The sequence below is a fragment of the Pelophylax lessonae genome, assembly GCF_965119305.1.
Source record: "Pelophylax lessonae genome assembly, chromosome: 6".
NCBI classification, from domain to species: Eukaryota; Metazoa; Chordata; class Amphibia; order Anura; family Ranidae; genus Pelophylax; species Pelophylax lessonae.
Window position 1 is genome coordinate 174,785,284 of NC_138773.1, and position 16,710 is coordinate 174,801,993.

The 16,710-nt window shown below is 39.4% G+C and overlaps 1 protein-coding gene across 1 annotated transcript in view; it reads left to right on the forward strand.

Annotated features, from left to right (window-relative positions):
* The first annotated feature begins 633 nt into the window (after positions 1–633).
* The window catches only part of SLC29A4 (solute carrier family 29 member 4), an 88,421-nt gene continuing 72,344 nt past the window's right edge, over positions 634–16,710 (forward strand). Inside the window, exons 1-5 of the mRNA XM_082260902.1 lie at positions 634–804; positions 5,713–5,841; positions 10,009–10,122; positions 13,531–13,659; positions 15,079–15,153. Of these exons, the coding sequence (XP_082117028.1) occupies positions 639–804; positions 5,713–5,841; positions 10,009–10,122; positions 13,531–13,659; positions 15,079–15,153 (613 nt within the window). The 5' untranslated portion in view covers positions 634–638. The remainder of the gene's footprint in view (positions 805–5,712; positions 5,842–10,008; positions 10,123–13,530; positions 13,660–15,078; positions 15,154–16,710) is intronic.

A 16,710-nucleotide genomic window follows, 5' to 3' on the forward strand; every position in this document is an offset into this window, starting at 1 on the left:
ACAATTCAGTTGGTTAGTAGGCTGGTTGGTAAGCTGAGCTTGGAATTTCTTTGGTTTTGTTTTGTATGAGTTGCCCTTCCATGTGCCCCTTGCTGCAAAGGACAGTTATAGGTGAGGGCAGTGGCCATTTGTTTGTAGCCTGAATACATGCCCAGGGTAATCAGACCTCAGGTGTAGACTCTAATGCCTCATACACAGGATTATATTTGCATGCCATCGGTGCCAAGAGTTTAAAGTCAATAACTCTACACCAAGTTATCTATATGGACCATGCACCTGTATACAGAGAGTTAACATGATAGCATGTCTTTAAATATTTTCTCAAGGGAGATAAATTCAATTAATCTAACCTTTCCTAGTAGCTGGGGACCTTCAGGCCTCTTATCAGTTGTTTTGCCCTTCTCTGCACTTTCTCCAATTCCCTGATATCCTTTTTATGAACTGGTAACCTGATCTGTATATTCAAGATAAGGTCTTACCATTTATTTATGGGGCTAGGCATAGTAAAGATTTTTATTAATAGATAAATAACAACAAGAATATTTAATATTATTCTTCTAGCATGCATGTTTAGTTTAATTAATCACAATCTTCATCTTTTTGTTTTGTGTATCGCAGGTTACAAAAAAAAATAAAAAATGCAGCCAGTTACAAGAGATCGCTATAAAGAACTTAGTCCAGCCCTAACTCCAGAGGGCAATGTTGTTATGAGCTTCAGCTTTGACAGTTATCAGCTCGAAGAAGAAGAGCTACAGGCAAGTGGAAACAGCCAAACACAAGGAGTCCTTACCTTAATGGAGCCAGGTATAGTTAGATGCCTCCTATATAATAAAATAGAAGTTTATTATATTGATATTATCATGTAGTTTAACATGATCAGTAAAAAATATGAATTGCTTTTGTAATTAACCTGTATGTTTGCTTATGATACGTATGGATTTAAACAAGGATGGTCATACTACCCATGATGCTTTCTCTTTGGAGTTCTGGAGCTTTATAGATATGGATTGGGTGTACGGGGGTGTATTTTAAATGATAGAGACAGAATAGCAACCAAAAATCCAGAAAAAAACACATGATACAAATGTTCAGTTAGTAAAATAAGTATTTTATCTCCAAGCAAAACACGACTTAGTACTTGGTGGAGAAACCCTTGTTGGCAAGCACAGAGGTAAGACATTTCTTGTAGTTAGTGACCAGGTTTGCACACATCTCAGGAGGGATTTTGGTCCACGCTTCTTTACAGGTCTTCTCTAAATCCTTAAGGTTTTTTGTCTGTCGCTTGGCAACTCGAAGTCTCAACTCCCTCCATAAATTTTCTATAGGATTAAGGTCTGGAGACTGGCTGGGCCACTCCATGACCTTAATGTGCTTCTTCTTCAACCACTCCTTTTTTGCCTTGTTTTGGGTCATTGTCATGCTGGAAAACCCATCCAGGATCCATCTTCAGTGTTCTGGCTGAGGGAAGAAGGTTCTCATCCAAGATTTTACAATACATGGTCCCATCTATTAGCCCCTCAATGCAGCAAAATCTTGGACGAGAACTACGAAGATCTGCCACTGCTCAGGCTTGTGGCAGGGGCAATGGGAAATGTCTTTTATCTTGACTGCCTGTTTAATTACATACTGTACCTCACAACTTTTCTGAAATGATAAAGTGAACACCTTTTAGAACACTGTATGAAGGGAATGGACACTTCTTTGCCAGTTACATGGACCGCCCAGATCTAATGACAAGGAAAATGACCCAAAGCATACCGCCAAGGCAACAAAGGAGTGGCTCAAGAAGCACATTAAGGTCATGGAGTGGCTTAGCCAGTCTCCAGACCCTAATCCCTAATTAAGGATTTAGAGAAGATCTGTAAAGAAGAGTGGATAAAAATCCCCCCTGAGATGTGTGCAAATCTAGTCACTAACTACAAGAAACATCTTACCTCTGTGCTTGCCAATAAGGGTTTATCCACCAAGTACTAAGTCATATTTTGCTTGGGGATCAAATACTTCTTTTACTCACTGAACTGAAAATCAATTTATAGCATTTGTTTATATGTTTTTTTGTTTCTGGATTTTTGGTTGATATTCTGTCTCTATCATTTAAAATACACCTATGATAAAAATTAGAGACCCTTCTTTTCTTTTTAGGTGGGCAACTTACAAAATCTGCATGGGATCAAATATATTTATTTTCCCCACTGTAGAGGTTGGATAAAAAGTTTAGTGCAGCATATCACTTTTGGCAGTAAAAAAGTACATTTTGTAAAGATTATTACACTGGGGAACCCAAGAGTGGGGAACGTCTTCAATTATCTATATGGTCCAAGAAACTGTAAGCGATGAGCATTCATCACTTCCGGTTTCGCTGGATGTTAACAAGTTCTTAGTGGGTTGAAAAAAGCATTAGATCATACTGATCTTGGTATGATCTGAAGCTCTTGAGGACAGAGGATAGATCTGGGGTCTAATAGATGATAGATCTCTCAGTAAACAGTACCTTTCACTGCCTATTACTATCATAGAGGATATTTAAATTCCCTGTGATAACATTAAAAGTGATCCAAAAAACTTTTTAAAGGGACAAAGTAAAAAGAAATAAAAGAAATAATTGAAAGAAAAATGTTCCATCCCCTGTGTTTACGCGCAAAAGCGAACACACGCAGCAGTCCTGCATGCGTGCAAACAGCGATCACACCACACATGTGAGGTATCACCGCAAACATCAGATTGTGCTGAGTGTTTCTAGCACCAGACCTCCTGTGTAAATCTAAAGTGGTAACCTGTAAAGGCATTTAAAGTGCCGCCTATGGATGATAAAATGTATGTAGTTTGTTGCTGTTGCACGGGCGTGAGCTATTTTAAAGCATGACATGTTTGGTGTCTATTTACTGGACGTAACATCATATTTTACCAAACAATTTGGTATTATATTTTGTTTTTGTGCATTACAATTCAAAAAGGGATTTTTTTTTCCGAAACAATTGCGTTTAAAAAAAAAAACGCTGTGCAAATATTATGTGCTATAAAAAAAGTTTTAACGTCCACCATTTTATTATCTAGGGCATCTGCTTTAAAAAAAATAATGTTTGAGGGTTCTAAGTAATTTTCTAGCAAATTAAATACTTATTTTTATATGTAAACAAAAAAGGGTCAGAAAAGGCCTGGTCTTCAAGTGGCAGAGCTAGCAGATAGGGAATGATGTGATTGGTTTTGTATACTTGGAGATTGTTAGAGCTATAAAACTGTATAAATAAACAATCAGCCGTAACATTATGAGGTTGGTTTATTAAATACAAATAGACAGACTGTGACCTTTGCAAATGCAGTTGCACTCTGCAAGTGCAGTTGTTCCAGAGCTTATTAAATGAGTTAAAGCTGCACTTTGCAAAGAGTACCCAGTCATGTGCAAGTTGCAAGTAAAAAAAAAAAAAAAAACAGCATTTTAGCTTCCACATTATTGGATGATGGAAGTCAGCAAAGCTTTTCCTACACTTGCAGAGTGCAACTGAACTATGCAAAGTGCACAGTCTATATGCCTTTAGTAAATCAACACCTGTCAGTGGTGAAAGGGAATGACATTGATTATCTTGTTATAATGGAACTCGGAACTTGATGCGCTATATTAGGCAGCAAGTAAACATGTTGTCTCTGAGGTTGATGTGTTGAAAGGAGAAAAAATGGGCAAATGTAAGGATTTGAGTGACATTGACAAGAGCCAGATTGTAATAGCTAGACAACTGGGTCAGAGCAACTTCAAAACTGTAGTTCTTGTGGAATTTTTCCAGTCTGCAGTAGTAGAGACCGACCTAAAGTGGTCAGAGGAAAGAAAACCTGTTAACCAAAGACAAGGTCATGAGCGGCCAAGGCTTATTGATGCATGTGGGGAGCAAACGCTGGCCCGTAGTCCAATCCAATAGAAGAGCTACTGTAGCTTAAATTTATGAAAAAGGTAAAGCTGGGTATGATAGAAATGTGTCAGAACAAACACCATGGATTGTTGTGTAAAGGGCTGTATAGCTGAAGACTGATCAGGGTGCCCATACTGACCTGTGTCCACAGTCAAAAAATGCCTACAATGGGCATGTGAGCTTCAGGACTTGACCACAGGGGCAATGGAAGAAGGTGTCTTCGAGGTGCCTCCAAATTCTTCAGATCTCAATCCAATCAAGCATCCGTGGGATGTGCTGGAAAAACAAGTCTGAGGAAGTGAGAGGAAATTCATCCAAAGTGATGGAGCCCCTGGGTGTTGAAAGGGTAACCAGAGCTAGTGTCCCCATTGAAAGATTTCCCTTTAGTTCTGTTCTGGTGACAACACAAAATTTAGGATTGTCCTTTACTTTCACTCTCAGTGATAATGGTAAAGGACAGATGCAAAAGGTAGCAATAAGAACTGACAGCTGTTAAAATCCTTCTCCATTCTATCCAAAACAAAAAAGAACAATGCCTTTAGTTATACATAAATGTATTTTTTAAATGCAAGCAGTGTAAGTACCTGAATTTTACTTGGTATAAGAATCTTGGAATTAACTGCACAGCAAAGCTCTGAGCGGGGCGTAGAGAGAAGCAGCACAAAAAGCCAATTAGGTGTGTTACAGTGGGAGGAGCATGCTGATAAAAGGAGAGAGCAGAATGAGAGGGAGAGAGATGAGTTCATCAGTGTGCATAAAATATTTGCATATTTGAGATGTTTGCCTTGAATTTGGCTTTAAATACTACTTTCAATAAATGTACTTAGATGTGCAGGAAAAGAATGTGCATTTATAGTTTTTTTGCATCGGAGCCAACAAAGCATTTCACTTTCTAATAGTGGATCGCGGGTGCATTGCCAGGCTCCTGCAAGCTCTTCCTCCAGCTTTATTTCTGTACAAAGGTAAGGACTTTCAGTGGGAGAGCTGGAGCAAGTGTCAAAGAACTACGGGTGTGGTAAAGGCTATGCTCATGCCATTACAGGCTACAAGTGCGTAGTGAGAAGGCATGTATGTTTTAAGAAGGCAGGACTTTGTTTTGACACACAAAGATTAACATTTAAAGGGTAACTGCACTTTCATGGGGGAAAAAAATCAGCAAATAAAGAAAAAAAATATAGCATATACAGTTGAGACACAAATCATATTGTAATTGAATGTTATTAAAAATTACCTTTCCTTTTCAGTCTGCAGCTGTTATAATGTTCTGAAAATGCAATGCAATATGGCTACCTGAAGCTGTTCTGTACACAGAATGTATACTGACCACACCCCAGAAACATCATTTCCTGCTGGTGTGATTGGCTCACCAATTTTCCTAGAAGTCTGCCTAAGATACAAGTCAGATTTCTGGCATCCCCTGCAACAAAAATGTCATTTTAGGTGAGATACTCCCAATAGGAACACATCTAAAGGGATGCAGGCTCAGCAGATTTCCTCATTAGAGCCCTGCAGCTGCCACAGCTGATAGATAATTATAAAACCACTCCCATTTCACCCATTAAGCACAGAGGCACAGAGGAATAAATAATGATTTCTTCAGAATACCAAAAGGTAGGAATCTGCATCAAAGTTTGGTAAAATCCCTGCAATGTACATAGATTACCCAGAGGTTAGTGTTTTTTTTCTCAACAAAAGTGGAGTTACGCTTTAAAATTACTTCAAAAATATTTTAAATGACATTTAGAAGCAATTTCTGTTTTTTGTATGTTGGCTATAAAACCTATTTTTACTGTGGTTCTTTTTCATTAAGATACAAATCCGGAGCCTGCAGACCGTTATCATGGAATATACTTTGCTATGTTGCTTGCTGGGGTTGGCTTTCTCCTTCCATATAACAGCTTTATTACAGATGTGGACTATCTGCACCACAAATTCCCAGGTACATTAAATGTTACATTGAATGTGTTTGCTGACCAAAATCTTTTCCCTTTCATGGCAAATATTTTCCCTTCTCTAACTACTTAAAGGGAATGTATACTGCTGTGTACATATTTTATGTCTGTATGTATTATGATCAGGACAAAAACAACAAAATGTTTTAAATATTTATCTACATTTTGAGTTAGGTAAATCTAAAATACTAGATATTATAATTTTTTGCATTGTTACTCTTAACCAGCAGGTGGAACTATAGGCACTTTTTCACATGCTTTCCTCTGTTCTCTTTAGTGCCTTTGTTTTAAAAAGCCTGTTTACAGAGCTCAATATTTTAAGATGATATTGTGAAATTAAAATTTTTTAGGCTAGTTACATCACACCTCCTCTATAAACATAACATTTGAGCAACTGAATTTATAGTTTCAATACTTATATTGAATTTAAAGTGGCATAAGTAGCGAAACACCCAAACATTTGCCTAAAGTGTATGTACACCCAACATTTCATATTCTTGATATGTGCCTGCTTTACTATGTACTTGTATAGAAATGTATCCTGTTCTCTTTTTATTGCTTCTTTGTGTGAAATCCCTGGTGTTCCTGCCAGTCCCTCTGCTTTCCTATTAAAAACTTACCACACTAAAAAGGAGAGAACAGCATGGTCAGTTCTCTAGCTGTGCTGGGAACTGAACCTGCTTTCCTCCAATGATCAGACTTGTCCTGACATGCCCCCCCCCCCTGCACAGCCATTCACTGGGAAGTTCAGTGTTCTGCTGTTTCTCCTCTCCCAGCTCTTATGCAGCGGAGAATAGAGGGACTGTGATCACTTATTAAAAAAGGGAAAAGGGGTATTTAAAGTGTTTGTTTTTTTTTTTTATTGTTCTATCTATACACACATATTTTGCCTTACATTTCTATTTCAAAACTGAATGGATTGTTTTATGAGTTGAGGGTTTACAATCACTTTAAGACAGGGAAAGCAGTTTACACATACAATAATAGACTATAGCAAATTACACAGGCCTTGGAACATAAAGTATGAGCAATTTAATTTTAAACTGGCTGCATTCTGATATCTTTCCCTGCCATGTATGACATCTATCTCTATAGATTATACATCAAAGCATCAAAGCATCATTGGAGGGGATGTAATACAGAAGGCGCCACTGCACATACTTCAAACATATTGTAATGAAAGTAACATTTAGGATCTCTGGTAGCTGCTGGACCTCAGGGTCTATTTATTTAATGGTTCTATTGTTTCATATAAAGACTGTTGTATTCCTCATGTATTAAATTTGGCAAAGAATATTTTTTGTCTTTGCAATGGAAAACACCATTAGCACCATCTATTAAATCTTGGTTTAATAAGATAGATCATATAAGGTTTCTGTAGGAGCTAACACTTTGAATTGCAATACATGGGACACTTGGAGAAACTTCTACAGAATGTTTGCAGTTTTTTTAGCTCTCAGAATGAAAGACCTAATGAATTTATGACCCATGGATTAGATGTGTGATCTTAACCACTTAAGCCCCGGAAGATTTTACCCCCTTCCTGACCAGGGCCTATTTTGCGATTCGGCACTGCATGACTTTAACGGACAATTGCGCGGTCGTGCAATGCTGTACCTAAACGAATTTGACGTCCTTTTTTTCCCACAAACAGAGCTTTCTTTTGGTGGTATTTGATCACCTGTGCGATTTTTTGATCGTGCGCTATAAACAAAAAAAGAGCGTCAATTTTGCAAAAATAGCAATATTTTTCACATTTTTTTATATGAAATTCCCAAAAATAAAAAATGTAAAAATCAAAATTTTTTAACATTTTCGGCCAATTTGTTTTATGCTACATATGTTTGGTAAAAAAAAATTGCAAAAAGCTTATTTTGATTGGTTTGCGCAAAAGTTATCGGGTTTACTAACAAAGGGAAAGATTTATGTCATTTTTGTTGTTTTTTTTTTAACGCGTAATGGCGGCGATCTGCGATTTTTTTTGAGGTACTGCGACATTGCGGCGGACAGATCGGACCCTTGACTGACATTTTTGACACTTTTGGGGTTACCAGTGACATTTCTACAGTCAGTTCTATACATATGCACTGTTACTGTAAAATTACACTGGCAGTGAAGGGGTTAACTTTTTTTGAGAGGGAGGGGCTGTGTGTGTCCCTAGGGGCGTGATTCTAACTGTGATTGACTGTGGCTTGAGCTGTAGGAACAGTGATCAACGGTCCTACATAGTAGAACCGTATGATCACTGTTTCTACACAGGGGAGAATGACAGGCGGCTTGTTTACATCAGCCGCCTGACTTTCTCCCTCTGCAGCGACGATCGCCGAGTGACCGGCGGACATCGGGTCCGCCGGTCACACGCATGGGGGGGGTCCGTGACCACGCAGGAGCGTGCCTCCGGGGGCGCGTGCTCGCTCCCTAGACCCTCACAGGCTAGCGACGTAGATCTACGTCACTTTGCCTGTGAGGGGCTGACTGCCGACGTAAATAGTGGTTAATGTATAATTTTAATTTATTATTTGTGTAAATTATCTCGTAAATTTTGTCTGACTCAGACTAGTCAATGCTTTCATTTTTTTTCTTTTTCCTTCTTGCTATTTTAGTTAGCTCTCTAATTACATTGTTGATTACATTGAACTGAAGCAAAAAAAATAATAGATATTTTTTTTTTTTTGGGAATAAAATTATCTTTTCCCTAAAAAGTTATTGAGTATTATTTATAAAATATTATAAAATGCAATCTACACATATTTAAATGACACAGAGCAGTTGCTCCCCCAATCCCTTTTTCTCCCACTTTAGAGTTAACATATTTCTGTTTTTTCATATTTTTTATTGTTTTTCCTGACAAAAGCTCCTACAGTCTCACATACCCTGTGTTATGTGTGCTTTAGATACTTCGGCTCAGACATGGTGAAAGACTGGCAGAAGTCAGAGGTTTTTATGATTTTCAATATACGAGGGTTCTTCAAAAAGTTTCTGCACTTTTTTAACTATTAAATATAAAAAAGTGTAGAAACTTTTTGAAGATCCCTCGTATAGTTCTTGATCTTAAGATATCAAAATATTTCTGTATTAAAACTATTATATTTGAACTGATCTGTGGTGAAAAATATATAGAGTTGCATAATATTGCCAAAGGAACATAGAGAGAAAATTTCCTGACCTGGTAAAAAAAAAGATGGACTTAAGTTAGGTTGGCCTTTGACTTTCACGTGAAAGCTAATATGTTCTGCTCACTTTATATTGTTTTTGTCAATATGCACCAGGACTCTGGCTATTGTAATGTTTGCTACTATATGTTACCTCTTGATATATAACTTTTAAATAAAAATGATTAGAATCAAAAAACATGGACTTCTCAAAAATGATTCTAGGGGTGTCAGTGGAAACAAGAGACATCCGGAGCTTTTATACTGTCCTATATTTTAACTTAGATAGCAAAACTTTTTAGCATTTTGGATAGAGTAGAAGGGGGGGGGGGATTAAAACCCCCGTCAGATTTATTTTCACCATCTGTGTACCATTTTAGAGTTTTACTGTCACTTCCTTTCCCATAGCCAAATAGGGAGTATGAGGAAATCTCTGCAAATTAGGGGGGATTCCTTGGGGACCCCCACTTCACCAGAACTAGTGTCTCCATTGGAAGATTTGCCCTCCTATTACTTTTATGGGGACAACCCAAAATTTGGGATTTTCTTTACTTTCACTTTCGATGATAATGGTAAACAGGACAAATAAAGAAGGTGAATCTATTTAACTGGGGCACAGAAATCAATAAAAACTGACAGGGGTTTTAATCCCTCTCCACTTAATTCAAAAGTAAAAAAAAAAAAAGTTTTACCTTTAGGTATACTTTACGTAAGCGAGCACCTATTGGGTTCAGTATCATGTTTTCAGTACTTCAAATACGCACATATATTGTAGGTAATGTTTATTTCAAAATCCTCAGAAACAAAGAAAGGGAAAAGGGGAAGTCATGTTACAGGTTTACTTGCCAAAAAAATATGTGAATAGTAAGATTTTTAGGGTTGTGCATTTTGTTACTGTTTTTTAGATTTTATAATTTGTCAATTATTTCTTTTGGCATAAATAAATAAGAATCATGGGTTATTATTTCGATATTTAATTCACTTCTTATCATTTGCTTTCAGGCACCTCTATTGTGTTTGATATGAGTCTGACTTATATCCTTGTGGCTTTAGCTGCTGTGGTCCTTAATAATGCTATGGTGGAGCTTCTTACTACTCACACGAGGATCACTGCGGGTAAGTAGCAAAAACAAATCTTTGCTTTTAGTTGGGAAAGCCCTTATGTAAAAATCAATGACATGTTAACACAAATGGCCACATTTCAAGGGCTGGAGTTCACTGAGACTAAACAATGTTAGTCTTGGCTCCTTAAGTGGGACTAATTACAAGTAATTTCACATTTTACATACAGTATCTCACAAAAGTGAGTACACCCCTCACATTCTTGTAAATGTTTTATTATATCTTTTCATGTGACAACACAGAAGAAATTACACTTTGCTACAATGTAAAGTAGTGAGCGTACAGCTTGTATAACAGTGTACATTTGCTGTCCCCTCAAAATAACTCAACACACAGCCATTAATGTCTAAACCACTGGCAACAAAATCAGTACACCCCTAAGTGAAAATGTCCAATTTGGGCCCAAAGTGTCAACATTTTGTGTGGCCACCATTATTTTCCAACACTACCTTAACCCTTTCTTTGGTCATGGAGTTCACCAGAGGTTCACAGGTTGCCACTGGAGTCTTCTTCGACTCCTCCGTGATGACATCAGAGCTTTGCGCTCCTCCTCCTGTAAATTGACACTGGTAACCAGTCAGACAGGAAGTCCCCCCATATAACCCCCCCTCCCCCCACCCATACAGCAAGTACCTTAGTTTTGTAGCAAGCAATAAACATCCCAGACAAGAGGGGAGGGACCTCTGTGTCCCGTGATGTACTCCAAGAAATGGATTTTACAGGTAAGCTGTAGGAAAAATCCATATTTCTTTATCGTACATTACAGGACACAGAGCAGCCATATTCATTACTATATGGGATGTCCCAAAGCAATGCACTTGAGGAGAGGGGGTCATCAAAAAATACCGCCAGCAGTCCACAGAAGATCTACATAGCTGCCTGCAGAACACTACGGCCAAATGTAGACTCCTCCTGGGTCTAGAATCTAGTGAACGTTTGCACTGACGACCAAGTCGCAGCTTTGCAAATCTGAGCCAAAGAAGCATGATGGCGAACTGCCCAAGAGGCACCTGCGCTTCTGGTAGCGTGTGCCTTTACCGGAAAAGGTGGAACCTTCCCTTTTAAACTATACACCTGGATAATAACCTCGCGAATCCATTGAGAAATAGTAGATTTAGATGCTGCCTGCCCTTTCCTGGGCACTTCCGGCTGCACAAACAAAAGGTCGGTCTTACAAATCTGAGTTGAACTTTTCAAATAAATCTTAAATGCACGTACTACATCAAGAAAATGTAATAGCTTTTTTTCTGCTGTTTGAGGATTTAGAAAGAAGAAAGGCAGTATAATGTCCTGATTTAAATGACTTTTTGGGCAAAACCTGGGTGTGGACATATAATCACCCTATCTTGATGCAATATCAAGAATGGCTCTTTACAAGAGAGAGCTGCTAATTGTGATACTCTTCTGGCTGAAGATACTGCAACCAAAAAGGCCAATCTTCTGGTCAACAGAACCAGAGGGATATGCCACATGGGCTCAAATGGCTGTTTTTGTAAAACTGCCAGCACAAAATTTAGATCCCAAGGACACAATGGTGGCTTCACTGGTAAAAGCATACGTAGCACCCCTTGAACAAAGGTTTGGACTAAGGAATGCGAACCAATTGCTCTCTGGGAAAAAAACGATGAGGCTGAAATTTGACCCTTAATAGTGCCTTAGGCTAATTTCATATCTACCCCTGCTTGCAAGAAGGCTAGAATTCTCCCGATCATATATTTGTAGGGATGTCATTTGCTGGCCTTACACCAGGAAATTTAAGTTTTTCAGACTCTGTAGAAAATTCTTCCAGCATTTATCAGGTTAGAGACTGCAGGTACAGATATTCCCTGCTTTTCCAAGATCAAGGCTTCAATAGCCAAGCGTCAAATTTAGAGACTGTAAAGCAGGATGGAATATCGGACCTTGAGAGAGCAGGTCCGGGTGTAGTGGGATAACCCAAGGCCTTGCCACTGCCAATTTTAGAATTTGTGCATATCAAAACCTCCTGGGCCATGTTGGAGCCACCAGGATTACTGGTTTCCCCTCTACCTTGATTCTGCATGGAAGAAGTGGCAGCAGCTGCACCAGAGGAAATGCATAACTTCGACTGCTAGTGGACCCCTGGTCCTGGACACAAATCTCTTCAACTTGCTGTTTAACCTGGATGCCAACAGATCTACATCTGGGATCCCCCAGCATTGGCAAATCAATGCAAAGATCTTGGGGTGTAAGGACCATTCCCCCCGGGAAACATCTGTTGATGACTCAGAAAGCCTGCCTGCCAGTTTTCTATTCTTGGAATGAAAACCGGTGATAGGCATGGAACAAATGTCACTGCCCAGGATAGGATGACTGACTTTTGGTGCCTCCCTGATGGTTAATATAAATAAGCCACAGCCTATACTGTTTCTTCAGAGCCCTGTGCCGTGACCGGCGGCTCATTTGCGCTTGCGTGATAGTGACGTCATGCAGCTCCGGACAGTAATACAGCCGGAGTCCGCAGACCAAGAAGGAAGACGGGCGAAAATAGATGCAGCCGGCAGTGGGGACAACGCAGACTTCGTAGCAGGTAAGTGTCACATAATGTGCTAGTATGCGATGCATATTAGCACATTATGCATTTACTTTGCAGGGGGGAAAAAAGTAAGAGTTTACTTCCTCTTTAATGCAAAGAATGCATTAAGGTAAAAACCTTTAGCCTTTACAATCTGTACAGGACAATGTGAATGTGTATTGGACAGCAGGTATACAGTATTACCCTAATATTTGAGTCGTGGTCCCTTTAGGGAAGAGAACTTTGGAGATATTGCTGGGTACTCAGGGTTTCTTACCCATACAGGATAAGGTGTTCCAGGGGAAGTTTGGCTAGAGAGAACTGATTTCCTGTACTCTCTGGATTGATTTAGGACCCAGAATCGCAGAGGTTCGAAGAGTTTTGGGTGGGAATAACCTCCAAACCCTGACTACCAGGACTACTTAAGGGATAAGCCACATTCAAGGGAGGCTTGAAAAGCAGCAGGATAGAATCAGCACCTCTGTTAGTGAGGCAGAGTGGAGTAGTTCACAAGCTGTGTGTATGGGTAAATGCTCTGGGAACCCAGACACTTGTTACTAAACCCCTGCGGCCTGTCCACCACCCTGAAACATGGAGGAACCCTACCCCAGTGTGGGACAAATAGATTAGCAGTGAACCAGTTGTGTGGTTCCTTTTAAGCTAGAACTGTGAGCTGTTTGACTGCTGAAGAAAGCTATTTATGTTTACCTGTTTCGGAGAAACTAATAAAGAACTGTTTGCTTTTACAAATGGCTGCTGGTACTCTTGGGCCCCCACATGACAAATTCAATTAACTAGTGTATTTGCTCTTAAATGTTGATGCATTAATTCTTTCAATGACATTTATATTTATTGTGTTTAAATCACAGGCTATATTTTTGCTTTGAGCCCGTTAATATTTATTGGCATCTGTGATATTTGGCTGGAACTCTTTACATTCAAGCAGTCTTACGCAGTTAACCTTTTTGCTGTTGGTGTGGTGGCCTTTGGATGCACAGGTAAATGATATAAATTAATTTGCGTGTTATTGTTTGTAAATGTGTATTATCATAGTGGATGGGGGTTTCAACTTTACTTAATCAGAACAACAAATCCATGTAGGACTACATGACTCTGCCCTTTTCCCCTTCTTTATAACCTGGAGGAGCATAGATCTGTAGTCCTCAGAGATAACTGAGAATAATGTACCTAATAGCAGTCAGCATAGGCAGAGAGCTCTTTCAGCTCTCAAGATTTCGGGCAAGATCAAAAGGTATCTGCACTTATCAAATAAACATAAGGGGGGGGGGGGGAGTGGGCACCTCGTTTTGACAGGAAGTCCTCCTTCCACCACCCCCCCCCAATCGCAACCATGTCACAGGTCCCAGAAGGCTGTGGGACCAATTACAAAGTGCAGCACGGCTTGCGCATGCACAATGGGCAGTCGGCTGTGAAGCCACAAAGAATCACAGCCAGCTGCTCACAGTAAATATGCCAGGGACCCGAAGACCTGCGAAGAAGCGGTTGGGATGAGCACAGTGCTGGACCCTTGAACAGGTGAATGTCCTTTTATTAAAAGTCAACAGCTTTGTAGCTGCTGACTTTTATTTCTTTCAAACAGGGCAAAGAACCGCTTTAATAATATTCTGTATAATTTATATTTATTTTTCAGTATTACTTCAATTGATTTTATTTAATGGTCATATGTGAACATCACAAATAAAATACAAGAACAATTCACAGAAGGAACTCTAAAGAAATAAAAAAAAAAAAAAAACCTTTAGCTGGAATGCAGCTTTAATTATCCACTAGACAACTGCTTTTAGATGCAGAGGTTTAGACATTTATGGACATGAATAGATCAATAGTTTTAATTAATGTGATTAAACCAGAATGTTCTTCTTGGTTTGATTGATGGATTAGGTTTAAAGCAGCAGTGAAAATAGCCTGAGAAAAGATGTGGGAGGTGTTCAGTATCCAGCAGGACTGGACAAAAGTTAAAACATTAAGCATTCTTAAGGTATACAAGTCACATATCTGCAATGAATTTACCAAGTAGAATTACAACGTACACTAGGCCCCATTTCTGATCAAAAGTAGGGTGTGGGAGGTGTTAAAGGGGCGAGTCATAGCTTAATTTGTAAGCCAAAGTCATTATTTGCATTCTAGTGTACCCCTAGTTTTGGTGATTGTGGGGCATGATAAAGTACAGGGGTTGTAAACTGAAACATAGCATGTAAGAGTGTCATGTATGAGGTTTGCATCACTACTGCCCTATTATCTCAAAATAATCAATATTCTTGATTTGTGATTAAAAAAGGAATATCTTTTAAAATTGACCAAAAATTCTAAACCTATGCAAAAACAAGATTTAAAAGTATGAAAGCTTTCTGTTTTCATATGCACAATATCTTATCACTATTTTATGTTTTTCTAAGTGCAGCAATCCAGCTTTTATGGCTATGCTGGAATGTTACCGAAGCGGTACACACAAGGTGTGATGACAGGAGAAAGTAAGTACATTGGTTAATGCCTTCTTAAGGCCTTACTATGGTAATCCACTGTAATGAATACAGTATACATTTCTTAGTCAGTGTTGTGTGATTTCTGTGATGTATCATTTGGCAACCGTTAGTTTAGGAAGTGTGTCATGTAATATGGCCATCAGTGCTGTGAGTAAAAATGCTCTAGTTTGTGCATTGACAGGTACATGAGAAAAATTAGCGGGACAAGCTTGTACTTTTTTTTTTTTTTTTTTTAAAGGTATTTTATTAGTAAAAGAAAAACAAAAAAAACACACAAACACCGGTAACAAAACCAATACAGGTACAGGAGTACATCATAAAAATAACAGAAGCAAACATAACAGCTTATCAGTAACTCAGGCTAGATATTCCAGCAATTAAATCAGTCCCCCGTATTCCCACAGAGCAACAAAAAAAAAAAAATTTTTTTTTTTTTTTTTTTTTTTTTTTTATTGGATAGTTACTATATTTTTATCAAAAGTAAAAAGATCCAAACAGCAACACAACCCTTCACATCATAAATACCCTTAACAACAGTATAGATACCATCTGACCATTAATAAACAGCGAATGAATCTGCTGACACAACCCCTATGGGTGGGGAAAAAAAAAAAAAAAAAACACACATTCAATGAAGAAATGCCCAGGGGCAGAGAAAGATCATAGTATAAACCGGACCATCTGAATTCCTCCCCATAAATACGGCAGCCCCCAGGGGTCCTAAACCTCAGCCGCTCCCAACACCGATCTAGTCCAGGAGGACCATACCCTACGAAATTTTTTCGGGCACCCCCGGGCCATATAAGTAAGTTTATACATGGGAAGGGCATTATTAACCAGGTCAACCCAAGCGGACACCGTAGGCGGCGCATCTTGTTTCCACCTCAGAGCAATCAATTTCTTGGCATAGAAAAAAAGGATACATAGTAAGGTTTTCTGGGACTGCCGAAGACTCTCCTCCTCCAGATTGCCAAGTAGGCACCTATCAGGAGAACAGATATTCGGAAGTGCCAGTTTCTCTTCCATAAAAGTACACACCCCTTTCCAAAAGGACTGAATCACCGGGCACAACCACACCATATGAAAGAAGTCCCCCTTGTCTCCCTGACAGCGGGGACAGGACGGAGAGGGGAGCCTCCCCATCACATAGAGGCGATAAGGGGTATAGTATATCCTGTGTAAGTAGTTCAATTGGATAACCCTATCCCCTGCGGCTATCAGCCCATGCGACTGAGCCCCAAGAAGATCTTCCCAATCCACCATTTCCAACTGAGGCAGGTCTGCTTGCCACCTTGCCTGTAAGGTCGCCATTTTCCCTCCCCCATCGCCAAGAAGCAACCCATAGTATCGAGAGATAAGTTTAGTGTGGTCGGAATTCATCAGCTCCTTCTCCAGCCGAGTCGGAACCAGGTGGACCCCCCGAAGTCCAAACTGTGCTGCCACCGCGTGCCGAAGTTGCTGGTACAGAAACCAGCATGTCGAGGGGACCCCCAGCTCCGACCTGAACTCAGCGAAGGTCTTAAACGTATGGTCCGAGAACAACTG